At 33.8% G+C, this 23,982-nt stretch overlaps 1 protein-coding gene across 1 annotated transcript; it reads left to right on the top strand.

Annotated features, from left to right (window-relative positions):
- The first annotated feature begins 261 nt into the window (after window positions 1-261).
- Window positions 262-23,564, top strand: LOC120335587 (tetratricopeptide repeat protein 13-like). The gene is made up of 24 exons (XM_039403123.2): window positions 262-552; window positions 1,582-1,772; window positions 2,020-2,095; window positions 2,507-2,577; window positions 2,989-3,156; window positions 3,846-3,965; window positions 5,000-5,131; window positions 5,799-5,860; window positions 5,956-6,097; window positions 7,025-7,129; window positions 7,631-7,700; window positions 8,326-8,444; window positions 8,992-9,029; window positions 9,713-9,927; window positions 10,462-10,513; window positions 11,245-11,340; window positions 11,761-11,850; window positions 12,420-12,489; window positions 18,853-18,974; window positions 19,875-20,007; window positions 20,412-20,494; window positions 21,145-21,223; window positions 22,219-22,298; window positions 22,622-23,564. Exons 1-24 carry the CDS (start codon window positions 420-422, stop codon window positions 22,728-22,730), a joined length of 2,556 nt encoding a protein of 851 aa, XP_039259057.2. The 5' UTR covers window positions 262-419; the 3' UTR covers window positions 22,731-23,564.
- The last annotated feature ends 418 nt before the right edge of the window (window positions 23,565-23,982 follow it).

Here is a 23,982-nt window from a genome sequence, read left to right as displayed (position 1 = left end):
AATAGCCTTCTGGAGAAAAATTTTATCTTCAACCACTGAAAATTTCAAAGCAATTGGTCCAGTATTCGAAGAGAAAAGCGACTTTTTAAAAACGTGTCAAAGAACAACAACAAGGATAACAAGAACAAGAACAACAACAACATAATATTGAAACGATCGTTATGTCCACTACGTGTCCAAAAAGTGTCTGAGCGGATGCGAAAGGGGAGCATTGTTACGTCACTTTTTGCATCTTGCTTGAGCACCCGTCTCGGTGTCACTTGCGTTAGCACTCATTACCTACTGACATCTATTTCTTGATATCTCTCTTCCTACTTTTCTGCCTGCGGCTTGTTTTGTTTTGGTTTGACTAGCGCTTTCTGTTGTTCTGTTGGGTCAGGATTAGCCTATTATGCTATGTGCGGGTTGATAGGACTATTATGAAGCCCTCTATTCTCGTGTGCTTCGTGGCCTGTTTCAAACTAGTGTCAGCTGGTATTAGTGCAGAAGCATGCAAACAAAGTGCGGGTGATGATGATCACAATATACAAGTACTGTCCAGGGTTTTCATAGGTAAGTCAACACACAAATACAAATACTGAGATATCTGGCTTTCATTATTATCATTTATTACTTATCAATCTTGATCGGTAAGTATGTTGATAGGTATTTGTCTGTCTGTTAGATGCACGGATATCTCACAAAAGCGAGGATGAATCTGCTCTAAATTTCGCATGTGCATTCATCATATCTCGGACCAGAAGCCTATTGATTTTGGATGAATTATGTCGTATAATTAACGAGTTGGTAATTAATTTGTGATGGGACACGCGGTGTCACTATAGAGTAATGAATCGAAACCGCAGTTTCGATCGATGAGTTTTCGGTCTTCGACCGATATTCTCGCTTTTGTCTGTTTGTTAGTTCAGCTTTTGCCTGTGAATTTGTCCAATACTTTATCTAATTCTGTAATTAATGACTTGAGCTGACTGACTGATGTATTTCTCTCCACCTGCTGGACTATTTTCTTCCAATATTGCAATAACAGCATAGTGTGCAATAGACCCGTAGATGGCACATCTTACTTCGAAGCAGATATAGCTTTTCAGCAGGATAGGATTTTCATATTCAAACTAATACAGTAATAAGGCAACCCGATCGAAGGGAAAACAGAAATATCTTGTTGAATGAGTAAAAAGTCCTGAAATATAACTCGTACTGTCATATTGCCACTCAATGTTTGTTCAGAAAAATCAAAATCTTATGGAAACTTTGTAACACGTTTGTGAAAAAGAGTCAATGTCAAAGCGGTAAATGTCAGAGAAGCAGTTATCATGAGACATCATTTAATAATTGGCCCTTGACTTCAAAACGAAAATAAAATAGTTCCAGTTTCATATTTTAATCTTGAAAGGCAAACTAACGATCATATGTTTTGAACGGTTTATTTTTAACACAAAAAGACTACGGTATTTCTTTAGTCATATTTTCAACGAAAGACAAGTCAAAAGACAAGCATATTCCCATTTCTGCCCCCTTTATATTCTCTTTTCCAACTGCAACTGCTGCATGTTTGTAAATTATTTTCCTTTCATTGAACAGGGTATGGACGGATGTCTGATCATGTCATCTATCTTCCCAAATCATGCCTTGAACCTACATTAGCTCCTTCACGAGAAGAATGGTCGATGGGTGGGGATGGTCCTTCTATTCTAGGACCTTCTGTCTATAAATCACTCTCATATCGTGATGTCAAATGTCCTCCTGATAAATTGAATTATGACGTTATTCGTGTGAGTGTTTATTTTTAAATTACAATGTCTTTGCTTCGGTTTCTGGTATTTTTGTTGGTTAAATATAACTTTTGTGAAGACATTTGTTTGGCTTGATTGTCGAACTAGAATAGAGATTGTGCTTTTTTGAATCAATGGCCCATTTCTGTAAGGGGGATTATTCGAATTATATGCCCATGCAGTAAAAGTTAACATTGAAGATTTTTTTTAATCAACTGTGCTTATTTATATATATTCTAAATTTCAGCATTTCGCTAATGAACTGGTTAAAAATAAGTTGCTTCCTGTTGAATGCAGTGATGGAAGAAACAGTGAAGAATTAGGTCAGTTTTTATTTTTAGTTAATTTCACTGTCAATGATAAGAATGTGTATTTCATATAACATTTATTTTTATGACACAGACAATAAATAAATAACACAGAAGAATTTTTTTCAAATTGCTTGGTTTAATGGCTGAATAATCTTTAAGAAATCACGTTTGTCATGGCACATCTGACTACGCGCGGACTTGCGAATTTAAATCTTGTGAGGATTGATCATATGCGAGATAATTGATGGACTCATCATCATAGGATGGTCTATGTAACCTCTGTTTGGTTATGGCTTCCTCCATTATCAAGTCCATACATCTGCAATGAATAATTGGTTAACTATCTGCATATTCTGCATAGACATTACCAGATGAGAGGCCGAAATAATGCTGTTTGTATTTAAGTTATATGTTTTATTTCAGCTGTTGGCATCATCTTAGTTGCAATGGGATATCCAACCGAAGCATACAATCATTACAACAAGATGTCACTGGTACTTTTTACCTGTTATAGGACTTCATATTATATATATATCTCTGAATGAATCAAAAGAATATTTGTTTGAATATTCTGTCATGGGGTTTGTTTATCTTTAGTGGAATAAACTGATGCAGCCACTACATGGAAATAAGACAACTTATTCAATTTAATAAATGATTGTCAGTGATATACATTGTCACATCCGTGCATGTATTTTCACATAAGAGAGTAACACATTCCGAGGGTGAATAATAAGTAAACCAACTTTATTTTATGTTTACTTTTTCGCTCCAGAAAAGAATCTTTACAGCGATAACTGCCCATCATAACGTAATTACATTAACAGTTCTGTGCTTCTAACCTCTGTGTGGAGAAAGCTCAAAAATAATTTGAATATTCTTTTCCTATTTTCATGATACAAAAGGAGGATGTTTCCTGTCCAGCCATTTACTATGGAAGAGCATTAGCATATGCAAAAAGTGGATTGTCACAACAAGGAAATGCAGAAAATGCATTGAATGACTACAATACTGCTCTGAAGTATATTAAAAGTGAAGAAGCTGCTCTTGCTATATTGGAAAGGAGAGCGGAAGTGAGTGAATAAAACCTTGTTTTTCAATGATTATTTTATACCACACAGTGACCCCAAAGAAACAGAACCCATCAATTTCTCAATTACTTCTATGAAATGAAGAAAATTTATTTGACTTCTGTTCATGTATGATTGTACCCAAAACTTTCAGTAATCCAGGATTCTTTGCACAAAAGGTATCTTCTCCAATAATATGTTCCAAATGACCCGATTTCTGTTTTTGGGTTCACCCTGTATTTCTCATTCGCTTTTATAAGCTCACATCTTAACTCATTTGTGATATAAATAACTGAAATAGAGTAGGACTGTCTAAATTCTTAACATCCATTAAAATATTAATTTCAATTAAAAATGCAGTTGTTAAATCTTCGACCACTGATGTGGCATGCACAATATTTATTTTAATTTTGTGTGAATCTTAAAATCCTCCCAAATTTTGTATATATATGGTTTGAATCAAATATGGTTTCAAATCTCTTCTGTGGGCAAGTTTTCATTGAACACCTCTACTATAATTTGGAGTCAGTTGAGGACGACATTGTGCCAACATGTATGATTCATAACAGAACAGAAACACTGCTTGGCAATGTGTCATTGGTATATAAAATAATACATAAATCTGTAAAAACTTTTGGTGTTTCCACAGTCTTAGTTAGGTACATAGAAATAAGATGCTTATTCTTTTCAAGGTATATCAAGCAATGGGACGATTACATGAAGCAAATAATGACTATTCAAGAATTTTAAAAAACAATTTATCAGATCCTAATATTTATATGCACAGAGGAAGTGTATTGTTTCTGTTGGAGGTGAGTAAGATACACCAAGTAATTTTTTTGTTTCAAATATTATGATTCATTTTTGTTTTTTCGATTGGCTATGAATGATTTTTTGCTATTGGAGAATTTAAACGTGAATTATGCCCCACTATGTTAGCATCGCGAGCTAAAAATTTCATATTCCCTCTCCAGGATCATCAACTCCAACACCCAAAGGTGTGATAATTTGGGTAGGCAATGCCCAATCAGAAAGATTTCAATACTCACAAAATTAGTGGTTCCCATCAAAAATAGTGGCACATTATGTGTCAGAAGTTGCTTATACAGAGCCTTGTTCAAATGGATGTCTGGAAACGGCCCATAAAAAATTTAGTCTGTAAATTTCTATATGATTAATATATATCTTGGCAAAATGTATCCTTATTTACAATTAACAAGATAAGTGTGTTTTTGAACATATTAATGCCTAATTTTAATTTGAATCCTAGAAAAAGGGAAAATAACCCAGCAGAAAACAACCCAGCAGTTTCTGTGCTTTTTCATACATTTCTCTCTTTGACTAATTTGAAACTATTTATCCTACCCTCACTATACATACGTAACGATTTGATTACCATCTGTTGTTCCTTTTTTAATGGATCATTACCTAACAATGCACATAAATCGCACCGATTTTCATCCTTATAATGTGTCCAATTTACAATGGTAATAATAGCTAGGCCATGGATGAGGACCGCTACCTGCAGGTTACTACTCTTGTTTTTTTCGGTGACCTGCCAATCCACGAATCAATGCAAAAAGCATACTGACTTTTCAGAAATAAAATTGACAGCAAATTATCTTTAATTCAATCTAGAATATGTGCTACTATACTAGAACTACTATAGTATGCAGCTACTGACAACAATGCACAAAAAATAATTTTTGAAAATGTTCATCATTCTTTAAACAGGGTTCAATATCCCTGAGCTAGACAATATTAGTATAATTGTGATAAAAAGTGAATTTTTTTCTACAAAAACAGTAAAGTTCCTCCCCGTTTGGGAAACACTGTTTTATTTCAGGAATATAGCAAAGCTCATGATGATTTTCAAAAGTCGCTAGATAATACACCAGATCAACCAGTAGCAATGCATTATCAAGCTCTTTGTCTTTATCATATGGGTCGATTGAAGGAATCCATAACTTTGTTTCAGGTTTGTTATTATTTTTGATAAGAAAAAAACATTTTTTTATTTCGGTCATTCATTGCATTCAAAAATATGGATTACTGTATTTATGCAAATGTATAATAAACTGACTTGTGGAAGTTACTGTATGCATTGCTTTTCTTTACCGAGAAATTATTTTATCCAATTGCTTTGGAATCTAATAGCCATCAATAGCCAAAGTTGAATGAAGTACTAGTATGAATACATTTTGAAATATTAGTTTCTTATATGAAATATGTAATATATATGCTAAACTGGTTTTAATGGAGAATTTAAAAGAAATCAATGCAAATTCATGAAATTTGAGTTTCCACCTCTAGTTGTGGCCATTGTGATCTAGTAGTCTGTCGAAGTCGCCTAGACCACGCTTTTTGTATCGGTAGTGTTAAAAATTAGATATCCGTACTATGTTTTGATCTTCGTGTCCATATATTTGAGCGTTACTCTCTTGTTTGATCAAAAGTTAAACAAGGTTTGAGTGACCTGCTTGAGATTAATAAGCAAGTTTTCAGTTTAAAATATTCTGAATTATCCCTAAAATCCTGAATTGCTACATCGAATATAACCAATTTTGAATCGATTGGAATATTCGATTCCTTACAGACTAATTTTTCTCGAGTTATATGCCATTTATACCTTATTTATATAACAGGATATTCTAAAATTGAAACCAGACTATACAGAGGTGATACAAAGCTTGGGCCAAGCATACAGGTAGAAATTCAATAGTTGATTATGCATGTTCTGATATTTCATTTGGTTTGCAAATGTGTTCTTTTATTGCTTAATTTACCATCTATATTTGACAGGGAACTGGGAGAGTTCGATTTGGCAATAGAAAATTTCAACAAAGCATTGTCTGTAAATCCAACCGATGCAAGATCATATCGTTATAAAGGACATTTACAATACAATCATGGGGATGCTGATGATGCTCTACAATCTTTCAAGGTTTGATTTTTTTGTTCCCAAAAATTCTTACCAAAAGTACTTGGGCGCAAACAACCTCAATTTCATGACCACTCTATTAAGGTTGGAGAGGGTGCCCCTCTTTCTGGTGCTATCTGTCGGGCATGTGGCCAATGGGGTTGTCACACAATTTGCTGCTGATAGGACGCTTTAGCTTAACTTCAATTGTAAAGCAAAAACAGCCCCACCCATGTGAAAACTCATTTTAAAATTCGTATTGGAAACTAGAAAAACAAGAACATAAAAATGTAAAAACAAGCACTAAAATTGTAGCTTTCACGTACTATCCTGTTTTCTGTCCACCACAACTTTTTTGATCTCGTTTATTTGATTCTATTTATCTTAAGTTGTATAGGTTTGAATTTATTTAAGACTGAATTGTCAAACAGAATAAGTCCAAAAAGCTATTGGCAAATGTTCATGCCAAACATAAAATACCTAGCCCTGGTAGATTTGTGAGACTGGTTGATTATGAATCAGAACTTGACCGGATAGATTTATCATATCATAACATATCCATCCCACTACTCTGCATGATTATGGTCTCACAACTCACAACAGAATTATGCTTTCATCTATTTTCATACGATTGCACACTCCCTAATTAGAGAGAGAGAGATTTTATTCGTCAACCAAAAAATACAGTCATCAATAAAATAGCAACAGCAATAAAATTGTTTTGGTATGGACAGAAGGGAGCGATACGACCGTACGGTCATCGAAGTCAGCTCCCACCATATGCACTTATGTGATTAAGATTCACACTGAAAGATGACCAGTGGCAAAACTATTACGATAATATTTTTACAAGGTTCTGAACAAAATTAGGGGATTCTTCTTCTTCTTGGTTGAATCTTCTTTCCAATGTATCATCAGATGTAATATTGACTCATTTTCATTCAAACTTAGACTTGCACATCTCTCGAACCATTCAATGAACCATGTCAGTTCATGAAAGCAGTTTCTCTTGCAACTATGGGGCAGTATTATCCAGCTGTTAAAGAATTTACAAAAGTAAGGTCACATAGTTTTTATTCTGTTTCTGATTTGATATAACATACCTTTTTAATATAATATACAAGGATAGCAATATCCATAGCCAAATATTTCTTATTTTTCCCATTCACAAAGGGAATTTATTGGTACTGTATATAGTTTGCCTCTACAGGAGCATTACTAAATGAAGTAAAAAAAAACTGAATAAACAATAATTAAAATAAAATGAAATCTTTGTTAAAATATGTTAAAACAGATTTCATAACAAATTTGAAATTGTAACAGGACGTCATAGCCATAGCCATTTGGTTATTCTTCTTTTTTCTTGCTATTATTTTTGATCTTTTCATTTAGTAGAAATGCACGCATTTGCTGGTAACACAAATATGAGTTATTTAATATGACTTGGTGAATTTTAAGAGAAAACAACAATATTTTGTATTTTTCAAATTGTCCAAAAAGCTTTATTTTTGTTACTGCTTATCAGAGAATCTGATTAGTAAACTAAATTTTTTTCAGGTAATGTTGAATCATCCTGTGGATCCAGACAAACCATCACTTGAATATACAAGAGTGATATATTTGAGAGGTAGATTGGATTACACCATCTTTCTTTTCTACTCTTGTGATGTCTTTCAATACTATACCCAGCCTATTTTTCACTGACGTTAATTTTTGGTTTGCTGTAATTGTAATGTTCATGAGATGTTGTACGCAGTGTTCATAAGTCATGCAGTCCCGTAGACGAAACATAATTCAAAATTGTGTTGCGTATTGTGTTGTATTAAATTAAGTAAAACAGCTTTGATGAGTTTCGCGCAGGAAATGATGGACTTATAAAGGGGTATTAAATGCAGTGAAAAAACTTGAATAAACACTGATTAAAATGAAACAAACCTGGTTAAGATATTTTGAAAATTAACTCCATAACAAAATTTAACAGGACTTTACGAACACCCTGTAGTTGCATATCAAAACCCCATCTCAATTCGAAAAAAAATGTAAATTTTTCTGCAAAATCAACTACACGATCCTCCTTTTATTCCATGTACTAATTTTCAACGATCAATGATTCAATGAAGTTTCGTGTCGAGCTGTTTGAAAGAAAATTTTCCTGAGATTATCTGGGTTTTCATCAACTTCAAATATTCACCTCCAGCCACTTAATAACAGTTTCTGTTTTAACTCTATTGACATGTTCCATTTTTTTATAGAATGGTGCAGATACATGCATTCTCATCTCGATAAAAGTATTGTTGATCTCTGCGCTGAAACAAATCTCTCAATGGAGTTTAGAGAACACTGGGTTAATTCTTATCCATTCAACTTACTGGTGAGCTGCTTTTTTAATCACTTTCAGAAACAGAATGTTTTAGCTATTGAGAAATGTAGCCTATTTATTTGAACTACGTATTTCGGGTGGAGAATCATATAGTCCAAATACTCTGGGAAGTAATGTTGCAAAGTTAATATTGTAGAATCTGAACTACAGGATTAGTCAACAAACAAAACCTGTAAATTTCCTAATTCTATGCAAATCAAAAAATTTATTTATTTGCTTTTACACTTGAGCTTCTGTTTGTGTATGATTGCCCCAAGGTTTCAGTAATCTAAGACGTTATGCATAAAAGTTATGTACTTTCTGGAATAAATTCCAAATGACCTAAGTAGGCCTACTGTTTTCTTTTGAGTCACCCTGTATTCGAATGCAAGACCTGTTTACCATTTCTTAATAAACTCATTGCTTATGCTAGGCTCTATGATACAATTTGCATTGACTCACAATGTAAATTATGATTTGCCTTTCTGTTCCACTCTTGTTTTCAAGCCCATTTTGGCTATTAATCATATCTGATCAGCTTTCACTTTTATTATTTCAGAATTATACGGAACAACCAGGTATTCAACCTCATATCAAGTAAGTTTAAGAAATCCTCATTGTTCTGTCAATTTTGTTCAATCTTCATCTTAAATGTTGCCTTTTTCTAATCCACTAGGTGGTATCAGAGAGCTGCTCTTGATTGGAATAACTGTATGCTAAACCACATATGCCCATCATCTGATAAACACAATTTTATCTATACTTTTGCACCAAGCATGGCCACACTAATATCTAAAATATACTCTCAACCAATAACTGAATAAGATAACACTGATTTTTCTCTTCCGAATAAATAGGAATAATTTTAAATCTGATAATGATACTTTTCAGTGTTGATTTAGTCATACTTTATCACTGTCTTTTTGCACCTAATCACCTCACACTGGATTCAAACCTGCAAACCCATGCACTGCAATCAGAGGTGCAGTGGCGAGCGTATTCCTAACGCATAGCCCGATGAGACACTCTCTATTTACTAGTACTTGATGTCATTTATTGGACGCAAAGTAGATCCATGGATTGTTTTGAAAAAGTGTTGTTCTTGTTGGGTTTCAAATGTTCAAACCAAATGTTTTAAATTCAATCTTTTCAGCAAACTCAGCTAAGGCCTTGCCACACCGGTACCAATACACGACCTTAGTTTTACATATTTCATCATCACCTTCTTGTTTTTAGAGGAGTTACATGTAAAGTGTAATGTAATTTGTGTTTTATACTAGAGATGTGGAAACGCCAGAGTGGGACAGTCTTTCTTCGAAAATCCGGCTATTATCTTGTGAAGGATATCATATGGGAAATCTATTACAATATCATGATTCTGAAGGGTTTCTTGGGAATGTCAGAATGACATTGGCTATGGGACTCGCTACGTTGGAAGTTTCTCAAGCTGTTCGAGATTTCTTTCGTTCTCCGAAGATTTATAAACCTATATACGGTGATCTTTAGATTCATGTTTTAGATAAATTTTTGCTTCTTGTAGTTGTAATGTTAAATATGAATTACTGACCAAGAATATTTGTTAAGGACATATTTATATGTGTTATTGTTATCTTGTCTACCTCTTGATGGTTATTTTTTGAAAATACTATCTAAATTCATTGGAGAATTATTTCAGAATATCATTGTTCGCCTATCTTACATCAAGTTGTGTAAAGGGACTGAAGCCTATGGGCAGAGGGATATTCACTTGGCTAACACAGATAGTCCCCGAACTTGTAATAAAACTAAAATAAGGAAAATCGAAATAAAATTATGGCTTAATAACCCTAACCTGGTACACACACTATGGGAGTACTAAATTTTTATTGTTATTTTACTGTATTGTCCTCTTTTGTTCATTGTTTCTGTCCTTCTTTTAAAAAATTGTAAAGATGACTTCCTGACCTGTGTTTTCTTTAACCTAGTCCTAGTTCAAAAAAGCTAAACTTTCTATCATTTTTGCTAATCTATGGGTTCTTTCTTTTACCAGGTAAAAAATTAACATGGAAAACGGCCTTTGATATTGCAGTGAAATGGAAGAGGTAGGTACTTTCACTCACCGATATCTCTGAAAGTGATGATGAAATTTATGACTAACTTAAATTTGAGTAACAATCGCTATTTTGAATCATCTGGTTGCTTCAATAAAATGTGCCAAACAGATGATGCCTCATCCAAGGCTGAGTAGCTGGTTTGAAATCACAATAGCTCTGTTTCCAGCACCGGAGCCACAGTATATTCAATTTGTAACTCCAGCAACAAATCTTCAATTTTACCTCCAAGCTGGGATTCATCACCATAGGTCCATAGCCATTGATATTAAGTATTCAAATGGTTCAAATTTTAAATATACAAATTCAACTTGAAATATTTGAATGAATATCAGAAATTTAATATTGAGAATAAAATTCTAAACAGAAAAGGATATATTTTTTCATGAAGTGTTGAAAAATTATAAATGTGTGAAAATAAATATATCGTTGGGACCTGAAGCCACTGAAATATTGGTAGCTCTGTGTATTATGATATGCTTGTCTTCAACTCTGTAGCCCTTGCCTCTTCTTTCCTGAAATCGTTCCATGCTTTCATCTATGTTTTATTATTTATGTATAGCCTTTTAGTATTAATCCCTAGCCTGTGCTTTATATGCTGTAACCGCAGTCAAATTCAACTCAAATAATAAATATTCAGTTTATTTAACACTAGTCACATCTATTGTCTTTTTTAATGTTTTGCATCCAGTATTTTTCCAATATACATATTTTTTCACCAGGTTAGTCGATACGAATCAACCTATCCTGTGGTTAGATCAACTTCCATCTACAAAATCAAACCCAAGTTCATTTGTACATCACATCAATTTAATCAAGTATGTTTTTAAGTACTTTTCAAATTTTACTATTCAAGAATTTTACCCTTTGTGAGATTTAATGTAAGTGAATAGGACTGCAACTGAATAGGATTTAATGATTTATCCCAGGATGATGAAGCGACTCAAATTATATAGTAAGCTTGTTTCGAATGCATGATCTTGATGGCGAGTTCCAGCAATGCTCACGCTTAGAATTATCCCCATTGTATTGGATCTTGCAAGCTGCACAGTGTAAGACATGATGAACTGATATGATATAATAATAATTTGTTATGGTGTAACCAAAATGATCTTGTTTTTAATAATCATGTAGTATGACCATTCAAGTTTTGAGTGATCAAAATTTTGTTTCTGCAGTTACAGATAATTACATTTTTGGGGTATGGTTGGGATCTTCAATTGTGTTTTCATTTTCAGGGGTGACAAATATAACATCCAGTACATTACTTATCTTCACCAAGTTGTTGATTTGATGAAAAAACTTGTGATGGATTTTACTAATGCAATGTAAGTTTGTTTCTGTTATCTTCATGTTGTTAAGATTTGCATCGGTTGATATTATTATTGGTTAGGAATTGTCTATAACCCTTGAGTAATGGGTTAACCAAGTCGAGTCGATTATTATCATTTATTCTCTTTGGCGTTTTATTGGGTATTAGTCTGAGTCATTACATCTAAATGCCTCTAGTCTCTTTGATAAATGGTGACTCGCATTCCACCTCGAGTCGAGTTATTGACTCAAATTTACCCAACAATCGTCGGAATTTAAACATAGTATAAAATAGCTTCATACTGTATATTCATGCAAATATAATTTTGATTGGAGTGGACTGATTTTCGAATTTTAACTATTGAATTATTTTATACACTGTTATATTCATCATAATTGTGTTTTATCACCATCCTCTGAACCACATCTATGCACGTTTCTAGTGTAGTAGCATACTAGTATGTGAATTCAACTATGATCACGAATAGTTAACCAACCATCATTGCTCTCTGAAGATCTGGATATTTATATTTAAAGAGCCATCAGATGGCTTTATATTATATTTTATTTCTATTTTCTAATGCAGGTCCTCAAGTGACTATAAAAGTGAATTAGAAAGAGCTGATGATTATACATCACTAATGAAGACAATAATGGTACTTTTTTTAATATACCGGTACTCACCTAACCTTTGATTTAAAGTTTGATGGCGTGGTTTGCTATCTACTGAAGCAGCGTTATTTATAGTTTTGTCATGTTTATCTCCTTATGCTACTGATCTCGAGATGAAAAAGACGTTGTTGGTCTAAACCAGGATTTCCCAAACCGAGCTCTAGGCCCCTCAAGAGGGCTACAGTGCGACTTTCTGGGTTCCACAAGCATTGAGTGCATTATTGGAAATAAAAATAACTTTGTATTTCATGTAAATTAAACTGTCATAATATCATTATTCAAGGTAATGAGATGAATTTCTTAAAAACCTCACATTTTAATTTTCAACTTTACTGACTTTCGACTTACCAGTGACACAAACTTTTACCTGCATGTAAATATTGATTGGACATTTGTGACGTATTGATATTGTTTGCCAAACTTGTCTATAACCGTCAATTAACTAAATATCATTAGTGACATCTTAAAAATATACAATTGTTTAGCGAGAAGAAGAAATTGGGCGATTCCCAGTCTGCCGTCGTGCCGACAACAATGTTGTAAATCAAGGAGACATTTCACGAAAGAATGTTAGACTAACGTCTTAGGTCATTGTCAATTATTGTTTGTTTGTTCAATCGGTCATGTATTATGGGAATGTCTATAGCTGACCAACGCGTACGAAATACTCATTTTCCAAATATACAATAGCTAAAAAAAAAAACATTTTACTTTTTATTTTTAATCGATGACCCAAAATTTTATAATCGCGCATCATTTACTCAAAAGACGACAACAGTCATCTTGAAGTAGAGGGTGACAAGTTGCAGTATGTTTATGACGTCATATTGGCATCGACAGGGTCCGCTGAACATTTTTGTATCAGCACTTTCTATTTATGTTACGATTGCGAACAACTTGCCGCGCATCTTACACACCTCGATTCAAATCTCATTCCCACCTCGTTCGAAGTGTTATGAATTGGCTATAGGCAATACCGAACAGCAAAGATTTCATTTTCTCAAAATATTATCTCCTGCGTATCCATTGTTATCAGTGGCTGCTTGTATAAGCCTTGTTCAGAGCGAAAGACAATAATGACCGTCTGCAGAATCCTACCACATAGTGGAGTATACGCAAGTGCTGATGTTATTTGTTTAACAAATCTGCCGTTACTGTGCAGACGCACAACTTTATAACTATCGACTATGGCTACATTTCTGCGTCATCCAATCACGGCCGATAGCTCTGAAGTCCTTTTGGCATCACCATGCTTCCTGGATGTCGGACGCTTCATTCATAACACTAGTTGTATGATTCATTCATCAGAATTTCATTTGGTTATAATGTCCTATGATGTGTGATGAATGTAGCCAACTTTTGTTTACGAAAACGGCGATGAGAACTGTGTCTTGCGTTAGTTTGTAAATGACCAAGATATTTGAATTTGGCAATATTTTCTATTCGGTACACACAGCTAGCGGTATCTTGGCTAATGTAGTTGGCACTGTGCAAAATCTTCACTTTTCCATTGAATTCAACAGTAATAATAATTTACTTTCGGTATAAACCCGATTCCATCTCAAATAAACCTGGAATTATAATTCACTAAAATTGTTCGATGCTTGGATTACATTTTGTATGAAAAAAATTGGGCTACTGAAATTTTGAGTTATCTCACCGTGCAGTAGTGTTATTCACAACTCATTTTTAACATCGCCTCGTAAAAATATCTATCATTCATATCTATGTTTACTCGATCGACATTTTGAGTTGTTTACGTCCAAATATAAAAATATATTCACATTGTTTTCTCAACCCATATCAGGCGAATTTCTTGTAATATTTTGAACAAAATTGCCATTCACTAATTTCGAGGTCATTGCATTTCGTATTATTTTTAAATTACTGCATAATACAAGTTAAGTTTGAGGCGTTTTATGAAAGCTTATATTATACTTAAATTGGCGACATCGTTTCTCAATTTCGTGTCTTAAAAAGCTACTTCCGTTAACTTTCGACCTAGGTTTTGCGTAGAAATTGGCCCATTTCTTCAAGAAAAGTTGCTACTTTACCTATATTGACACGTTTCGTCTTAAAAACCGGCTGCTAAAGTAAAAGACTTATCACGATTTATTCCTGAACACGGTGATATGTCATTTCTGGATACGAACATGAAAAAAAAAATTTTTTTTGAACTCATTGTCTTGGTGTTATGTAACTCCTTCCAGGTTGTTACAAACTGGATCTTACTTCTAAATTCTAGTTATTTGCTCGTTAACCAAAAAATACCAAACCACCCCTGATATTATTATCTCTCAGTTATCAATTTATCTTAAACTGCGTTAGAATTAACCATGAGGGCATCGCAGGTCAAAATCTTGGATTCAAATCCCACACCCACCATCTCACTTAGGTATAATTGGGTAGTCGATGCCGAACAGGAATGATTTCGATCCTCCCATTATGAAGAAACTCCTTACCTATCGGTGGCTGCTTTTAAAGTGCTTTGTTCGGAGCTAAACTTGTGTAAATACGTCATATATGGCGAAACTAAAATCATTCCTACGGGGGTAGTTTGATCGCTTACATGTAGGTAAAACTGTAATATTGGATCTTCGGCGTAGAAAAGAATACCAATTCATATCTATCCTATTTAATGATTGTTATAGTAGTGATAAAATATTTTTCTTCGGCAAAAGCGATGACAGCAGCCTCTCTTATATAAGGACTATGAAGGCGAGGTTCGGAGTGTTTTACTGAAGTCTGTCACAGCTGGGGTCGAATTTCCAAACTACACGGAATCGGACTCGAAAATTTAAATTTGTCGTAGTCGACTTTTCCATACCTTCAATGCTGATAGTAAAAATCTTCTTTAGGAACTCAACCACAGCATCAAGTTTACTAAGAGTACCTAACAATCTATTAAAGCAAGCTTGCATACACCAATGTATTTAGAATCGGAATTGACATTTTTCGGGTTCTGATCCGGAGTCGAATGTTTTCAACCCGGAGTTGGGAGTTAATTGTTAGTTTTCGCGAACTCCATTGCTCTAGTCACCTAGTGCTTATCAAGCGTCCATTATATTTAACTAAGATTACTTTTAGCTAAAAGTTCCTTCTGATTATTGAAAAATCTCGTTTTGGAAACCTGAAACACCTCATTGCGAAGTAAAATACCCAACGGAATATGGGCGCTTTTCCAGTTGGTTGAAATATTGAAAAATTACTTCTTTTAATGGAATTCATTTCAAGTATTGTTTTGTGTTAAATTCATCTGGTATCTCTGTGTTTGAATGAAATCGATATTCAGAATGTTTAAAACGTATATAAGCATTTATAAATTTTAATTAAATTAAGTTGAAACACGTTTCTTGTGAACTGCATGATTTATGACGAGTACAAAACACCAAGGAAATATAGTAATAAATCATCATTTTTCCTATTGGATTTGATGTTCACATTTGGCTAGGCTATTGCATTTCTGCCAAATGTATTCACTTCTATGCAAAAATTTCAGTTTACTTCATAATAAATATATTCAGTAATTTAAATTGTAATTTGTTTGTAATTTGTAAAGCGATCCTTCTCGCGCAATTTAATCCGTTTTTCCATTTTTTAGCCGATGATTGAGAAATTTTATCGAAGGTCCCGCGCCCCTGCTATATTTATTTCTGTCTCATAGTATGCTTTGATGTCATCGATGTGTTTGTTAAGCTATCATTTAGAATTTGCAAATGATCAGAATTAATTTTTTTTTTTTTTTAGAAAAATTTGTTATTTTTTCATCATTTTTGGCGAAATTTTGCCACAAAATATCTCTATTGGAAATTGGAAAGGTGAATTTTAGAAAAGCGAACTATGTCGACATGATCGTTTTCGTATAATTTTATATATTATATATATATCGCTGTGTATGAAAACTCGTTTTTGTTGAATGTCTTCAAATTCGATTATTTCGGGAATGAACTTTATTCAGAGGTCAATAAAGTTCTTGGCTTTCATTCGGGCGAAAATCGGTTGAATTGAAAGTTAAATTTATTGTCATTTCATAGAAATTCTCAATTTAGATTATTCATTAAAAATTCAATCACGATTCCACTCTTTATGGGCTTTCTGTCGTGATAAATAAGACGATCTCAATAATGATATATTTGATTAATCGAGCATTTTTGGCTCGAAATATGACTGAAAACACCAACAAGATTCTATATTTTTGTCACGGTAATACAATAACATTGTCTAAAATCTTTTTTTAATACTTTATGTTAATATTTTTTACTCGAATTTATTATAAAATTTTTGTCGTTTTATCATTTGCCGAACATGGCATAATCCAATCAGCTACATTTGTACTTGTTTTTATGTATGATCAGACATGTACAAGAATTAAATTGGAAAGATCTTGAATACAATAGCCTTAAAGTCGTTTCAGGAATTCGTGAAGCGTCGGTTAATGTTTTTACACTTAAGCCTCACGCTTCACCCTAAGGCTACCTATATTCGTGTCTGCTTCGTGTTAATTCCAATTTATACGTATGGCGTCCCATATTATTGATTATGATTTGTGAAAAATTCATGGAATGCGTTGCCACGTTGTGTTATATTTGAATTTACGCTCATCAAGTTCCGGTAGCTTAATAAAGACATCTTGAAGAGAATTATGGATATAACCAAACGCCGCTAGTCTCCGCCTGAATCGTGTAGGTCTAACGCAACCGTGCGCCATTTCGAGCAAAATATCGTGTCCAACTGAGGTGTATTGACCCCAAATTTAATGTCACATAATACAAATAGTCTAAATAAAATTGTTGTTGAAAAATTTAAATATTTGAGTACTCTTGTGGCGGCCATTTTGTTTTGAGTTGTAGACGCGACGCATATGAAACTTGAACCCTGCCTTGTAAAATGAATTAAAATATTTTAATAATAATTTATCATAATTACAATCTTCTAATCTATACTTGGTTTTAAAGCATAATCGTGCGTGGCTAAGTTTTCAAAGTCTGTGAAATTGGACCCGCGTCTGATAATGGCGTCAGTACGCCATGATAATATTGCATAATAGTTAAAGTGTTGTGTTTGTTCTTCCGGATTCTTGTTGTTAAGACTCCATAATTATAAAATGAATGAGTTTTGCTCTAACAAATTTGATCGATTTTTTTTCTTCCATGTTTTTTTTCGTGTCGATGTCACTGAGTTCATTTTGTTAAAAGGCCTTCATTTTTTTCAATTCTTGATACAAAGATTTCCTAATGGTAAACACATTTCCGCAACATTATGGTTCGTACATAGTGATCCAAAAAACAGAAGTCATTAATTACCTCCATTAAAAAATTGGATATTACTTTAACTGGTGTTTGTTAATGATTGTACCCAAAAGTTTCGATAATCCAGGAAGCTTTGTACAAAGTTATGTTCTCTCTAGAATCTGTTTCAAACGATTTGTGCTCTTTTTTTGGGGTCAACGTTTGCAATTGTGGTATTCGAATAGATGCAAAAAAGTATCTAAATTTTTTTGAAGTTTGGATATATGCCTTCTTTAGGTACGCATCTATCCCCACCGACTCCCAATAAATCTTTAAAGTTTAATTTTGGTGGTGGGCAGTTAAGGCTTGAGAGATGATAGTTTCTTATAGCGGATAGTCACAAGCTCTTTCAGGTAATAAACGCAGTTTTTAGTTTGGATTTTCCAGCTTTTAGTCTTCGGAGATTAAGATTAAGAAGTGTTAGAACGGCACTGAAATTTGATCTCCAACAATTGATATGATAAATTCAAGTATTTCTTCATTCAAACGGGCTATATCCTGTTACTCAGTATGTTGCCACGCGTAATACCAGCGTCGTTAATTAGGGAAAATAGAAACATCCAAGTTAATATATAAATCGAATCTGATGCTTAGGATTAGGTCCTTTGATATTGACGCTATTAAAAGCATATTTTTGAAGATGACAAATGCATATTAGATTTTTACCGAGTTGCTGTGAAATTGTTTGGGCTATATAAAGATATTTCGATTATTCAAATAATCTGAACGAAACGATTCAATAAACGAGTATGTTCTTTTACGAAAAAGTAATTCACTCGTAATATGTATCGGCCACTGAAGTGTACAATATTCCATTGTCTGATGTAAATTGTAGGTCGAATTCATAATAATATTTGTCTTTGAAATAACGATGATTTTTATGCATGTAGATTGTAGGTACACATTAATACATATATGTGTAAGTCAATATGGATATTTTATATAATCTTCTCAATAGTAGCTTTATACTTGGCTAATTCGACTAATATTATCATTTCGATTTGGCCTTCTTTAGCTGTGATAGAAATATACCAACTTTGCTTATTATTTTGATTTCAGAAATATGGTGGACCGCAGATGAACGACCCAGGATTCATGTTGGGAACCAAAGTACCTAGTGTTAAAGATAGAAATAGAAAACATTTGGACGGATTCATGATTTCTCTGGGATCTATTGATAAGTACGTCTGATTTTCTATTCTGACGACATAATCGATCTTCAACATATCAAAGATAAAGCTAATGGCGGACTTTAACCGTTGATCCAACGAAAAGATTTTTTTTTTATATGTAGTCGGCTGATTACGATACAAATGATCAAAGAATTTGCCGTCAGTTATCGCCATGTAACGTTATACCGCATATGTTAAAATATACAAGTTTGAAAATTATAACTCTATCCATTTATACGACCCATTGTTTCTCCCAGGCAGCGTGAACAAACTAATAGATACAAGTAGTTGTTTTAACACTTTGGCAAAATGTCTACGAATTACGCAGAATCAAGAGTACACGAAGGAAACAATTAATCAACTTTCAGCAAGATATCATTTTGCGTTTGTTGACGGAAATTATTAAGAACAGTGGAGTTAGTTGCTAATGATTGTTATAGGAAATGTCATCCGATTAGTATCTGTTGGTGTAGGGATGCTTCGTGTCCATATTTCGGTGTCCAAATAGAGATACTCATTGTCCAATATAATATATACAACATATGCTGATCTCACAACAATAATGATGTATATACTTGTTTGGTGCGCTAGGTATATAATATCGAATACAATTATCCAAAATATTATTATTTGTTGTAACGAAACTGGCGATCTTGCTGATAATTTTTTATTTTTTTTGTACGTATTTATTCGCTATTCGCTCCGAACAAGGCATTGCCAGTTCCTACCTAATATATATTGCACCCTGGGTGAGGTGGTGGGCATGGGATTTGAACCCGAGCAAAACCCACCTAGCTAATGCGCTCAAAAATTCACCACAAATGTGCTTTTATTTTACAGCAGAATATTTTCATTTATAAAACTAACGTTTGAATTAAATCTCATTCCTATTGTTTTTATTTTCAACAGGAACAATTATACAGTGCTGTCTATAGATATAGCGACAAAAAGAGCAAGAACACAACAATATCACGCTGAACTCGATTTTTTATGGGATAAATTCACAGACGACATGAAGAAGTCGGTAAATGACGAATCTGAGGTAAACTCGTCTTCAATGAGTTCTTGTTGAGTATGTGAGGTCATTTGGCTTTTTTGTAATCTAACTCTGAGAAGAAGTAATGAATGTAAAATGTTATCATACATATTCTAGAGTTGTCCAAAGTTATTGGATGGGAACCATAAAATGAAAACCTTTGATTTGGAGAAACATATCTCATGCAATATCGAATATCGTATTCTGTATTAAAAAGCCTGTTTTGCTCAAAATCTTGTTATGAAGTAATACAGAGTTCTCAATGTGATATGTGCTATCAAAATATGTGACACTATTCTAGGTAGGGGTCAGACCTCGTATAGCGTATTTATGCAATTCTTTGATGAAGACACAAAATATCATCACCACTGAGTTTGGATCTGTGATTATATTTTTTTACTTATGGGCAGGCTCTCCAAGATTCTCTCGTTAACACTGTGTTATCTATAGCTTATTATTTCTACAACTTTATGCCGATATCCGAAGGATCAGGGTAAGAAAAATTTAGAATCGAAATTGCAATTGGATTTATACGTGAAATTATATAGAAGTATGTGTTATTTCGCAAAATTTGCAACCCTCTAAAACCCCTGTGAACCCAATATGATAAATTTAGAATATCATTTTTCATAAAGTAGATCTCATACTCCAACGCTAAAAACGAAGCAAAATTTGGTAACAAAAACGCTCATTTGTTTAAAGTTATATATTTTCGTGAAATTAATGATTTGACATTCAATTTTGATTCAAACACGACTCGGCCTTTTCCACATTTCTAATTCTCATATTTCAGCTTTTCATTTATCACTACTCCGCCATTTTGTGTGTAATTCGCACAAAAATATGGACTGAGTTATTAATCAATCATGACCATATTTTGTCTAAGATATGACATTTTAAAATATGAAAAATATACCTTTTTTTGGCTTTTTATTAGAATCTATCGCATTCCATTAAAACCTATATGTCGAAATCACAGTATTTGCCATTTAGTTTTAATATGAAATTGATTGATATTCCAGATTATAAAATAGAATATTTAAAAATGTTTTATCAAATGACGATATTATCACGCGCTCACATATGATTTAAAACGCTTTCCCTAGTCTGGCGCGGCGTTGAATTATTGTTCTTTCATTTTAGCGTTGTTTCTTACGCAACAACTCTAGGATTACTACTTGCAGTAGGACAAGAGGTCACAGGGCAAATGCCGGATGAAAAGGTGAATATTTTATTCAACGAATTCTTTATTACTATTAATTGAGATCGTGAAAATGTTCATTCGTCAGTGGATTAAAATTTATGTATAGACTGAATATGTCACAGTAGGTCAGTTCACATTTATTTACCTAGTGACAATATGAGTCCCGGAACAGCACTTGGACTATTTATGCTTTTTTGGGGGCTCCCGAAGTATGCGAACCAAGATGGCGGACATCGGAATGTAATATGTGTACTAGGTTAGGGTTAGGCCATAATTTTAGGTATAAATACTACGGGAGGCTCTTGGCTAGTCTTCGAACTGATAATAGGACTGAAATAAGGAAAATTGGAAAAAAATTATCGCCTAACCCTAACCTGTTACCCATGTTACGTTCCGATGTCCGCCATCTTGGTTCGCATACTTCGGGAGCCTCCTTTTTTTTTGATAAATTTGATCCAATTAAAACAGATCCAGATAAATCCAGTTGAAACCGGTTACTCCGAACCCAAGGGGTATATTAGGATTGACTAGTGCTCCAATATATGAGCGAATACCAATTTTAATTTTCCGGCCTGTTTTTTGGTTCTGTTCATCGTAGGTTAGGTAATAGGTTCTCAAAGTTCTCCATGAGAGAAACCAGGGGACTTTCCGAGCTATTCGTTTACTCATTGAAATACGGACTTGAATAATTTTTTTTATCTTTTTGAAGAAGCATTAACGGCATTAATAAGTTTTGACAATAGTAGCGTCGAAATGTGACAGCAAGGCGGTAATTCAAATATGAATTCAAACATTCCTTCAGATAAGGGTTGAGAAAAGGAACGAGGGCGGCACTCTCAGACAAAGCGGACCCGTTATAACTCGTATAGAATCACTTAAACTAAACCAAGACCACAATCCACCAATCGATTACGGTCGTCTGTCTTATCCAATCTTTGTCTCAACTTGAATAATACGAATCGCACGAAAAATTGACCGTAAATGACCATTCTTAATTTTCTCTTTCATCTTAGATTTTAGAAATGGATGCATTGTTAGCGGAAACACCGGAGATTTTTGTCGATGAAATGAAATCATGGATGAATCTTAAAAGGTATTTGTTTAAGTAGGAAGTTTTGGCCCACTGCTCGTTTATTAATATACCTAGTTTTAGATTTGACACATTTCCATCAGCTATTTTATGTTTAATGATATGAAGACCAACAAACGAAGACAAAGGGATAAATTCACTCCAGCGAAACAGCTAATTAATTGCACTCGATTTACTTTGAAATGAATGCAATCGTGGCGAATGGTACCTAAAGCCACTACGACACTCCGCGCCCCTCTTGGGGACGAGGACACAGTTTAGAAACCCTGGTCTAAACTAATCTGATTAATCCATATACAGTATATAAATTTTTTTGTTGTTTCCAGGGCTCGTGAACAAATCACAACTGACCTACCGAAAATCCATCTAACGTTTCCCACAGTGAGAAGTTGTCTACAGATTGTAAACATTGACTTGAGTGAAAAATGCAAATAAAATCTGAATAATTTTTTTCATGTGACCGGTTAACCTAAGTGTCTGATGTCTTTTTTTCTATTTATCTTTATTGTTTTAATTTTCTTTTTTATAATTGGGTCTACGTCTAATGCATCGAGCAAGGCTCTGTCTGCCACGTAGGCGGAAGAAGCTGCTGGTTTGAAATAATTTAAATTAACTAATTAGCAAATAATTGAGTAAAAAATCAAAATACAAATGAGCCACTAATGGATCGATTGGAACTAATGAAATATTTTGGAAAATTTCTTTGCGATGATCCCTGGGATGTTTATGGAACATTTCATTTGGAGTTAGAATTTTTACCAGGTTGTGCCAATCTTAACTATATTCCAAATATTCGAGAAAATTGGCCGCGTTTCCGTATTTCGTGACCTTATTTTTCCACATCGTCCAATTGGATGATTTAGGGTTGAATAACTCACCCCAAAATTGAGCTCGTGTGTTTTTAATAATCTAACATTCTATGATTTGGGGTTGAACAACTGACCCCAAGATTGAGTTCATGTGTTTTTAATAATGTCACATTCTGTAATCACCATAAGCCTGATTAAATAAAGATGAGACGATTTTGTCTCATTACTGATGAATACCTAATTTACGTACGTAATACGTACCTAATTTTCGGTGTCTTCTGTTGCATTAAATTCAGTTGTTTTCTTTTACTTCCTATGCAAACTCGTTACTATTTAGCGACTAGTTTTAGTCGTCTTTATATTTGAAATATTTCAAAACTTGAACTTTTATCTTGTGTGATATCCTATCCATTTCGGTTTACAAGAAATAAAATACCTTCACCACTAAGCAAAAAGTAAATGCGAGTTGTTGAGTTATTAGGTGTATTGCTTGCGCGACTCGCATGTCGTTTGAAAAAGCTCTAGAATCTTCGACCTGCGTCTTCAGCATTAGTTTGTCGCGAAGAGGTGTTTCAAAAATGCCCTGTCTCTGTTGTATGAATATCACTTCATACTAATAATATTCTAGCCTTCTGCAAGAGCATTTTTTGTATCCTCGCCAGAAACATAGCACGAATCCCACTTCATGTCCTTACTTCAACCATTTGTCCCACAACCAACCGCAACTTCGATCAGTGGGACAAATGGGAATGCTGATAGTAGGTCACGTATTTACCACGACATTTTTGGGACACCATGCCGCGATGTCTACTTGACTGCTATGTTAACTTATAAACTTTGGTAACATTTCTCCACTTGTGGGAAATTGAATATATAGT

The sequence above is a fragment of the Styela clava genome, chromosome 2 (assembly GCF_964204865.1).
Source record: "Styela clava chromosome 2, kaStyClav1.hap1.2, whole genome shotgun sequence".
Lineage (NCBI taxonomy): Eukaryota > Metazoa > Chordata > Ascidiacea > Stolidobranchia > Styelidae > Styela > Styela clava.
Note: the sequence above shows the minus strand (reverse complement) of the source record. Positions and strands in the feature narration are given on the sequence as shown.

What these genes read in the sequence shown, in the direction of transcription:
- LOC120335587 (XM_039403123.2), top strand. Translation starts at nt 420, where the DNA reads ATGAAGCCCTCTATTCTCGTGTGCTTCGTGGCCTGTTTCAAACTAGTG. An exon ending in AAGAAACAGTGAAGAATTAG is followed by an intron (nt 2,096 to 2,506) that starts GTCAGTTTTTAT and finishes GTTTTATTTCAG; the next exon opens with CTGTTGGCATCATCTTAGTT. An exon ending in CGGTAAATGACGAATCTGAG is followed by an intron (nt 20,008 to 20,411) that starts GTAAACTCGTCT and finishes ACTTATGGGCAG; the next exon opens with GCTCTCCAAGATTCTCTCGT.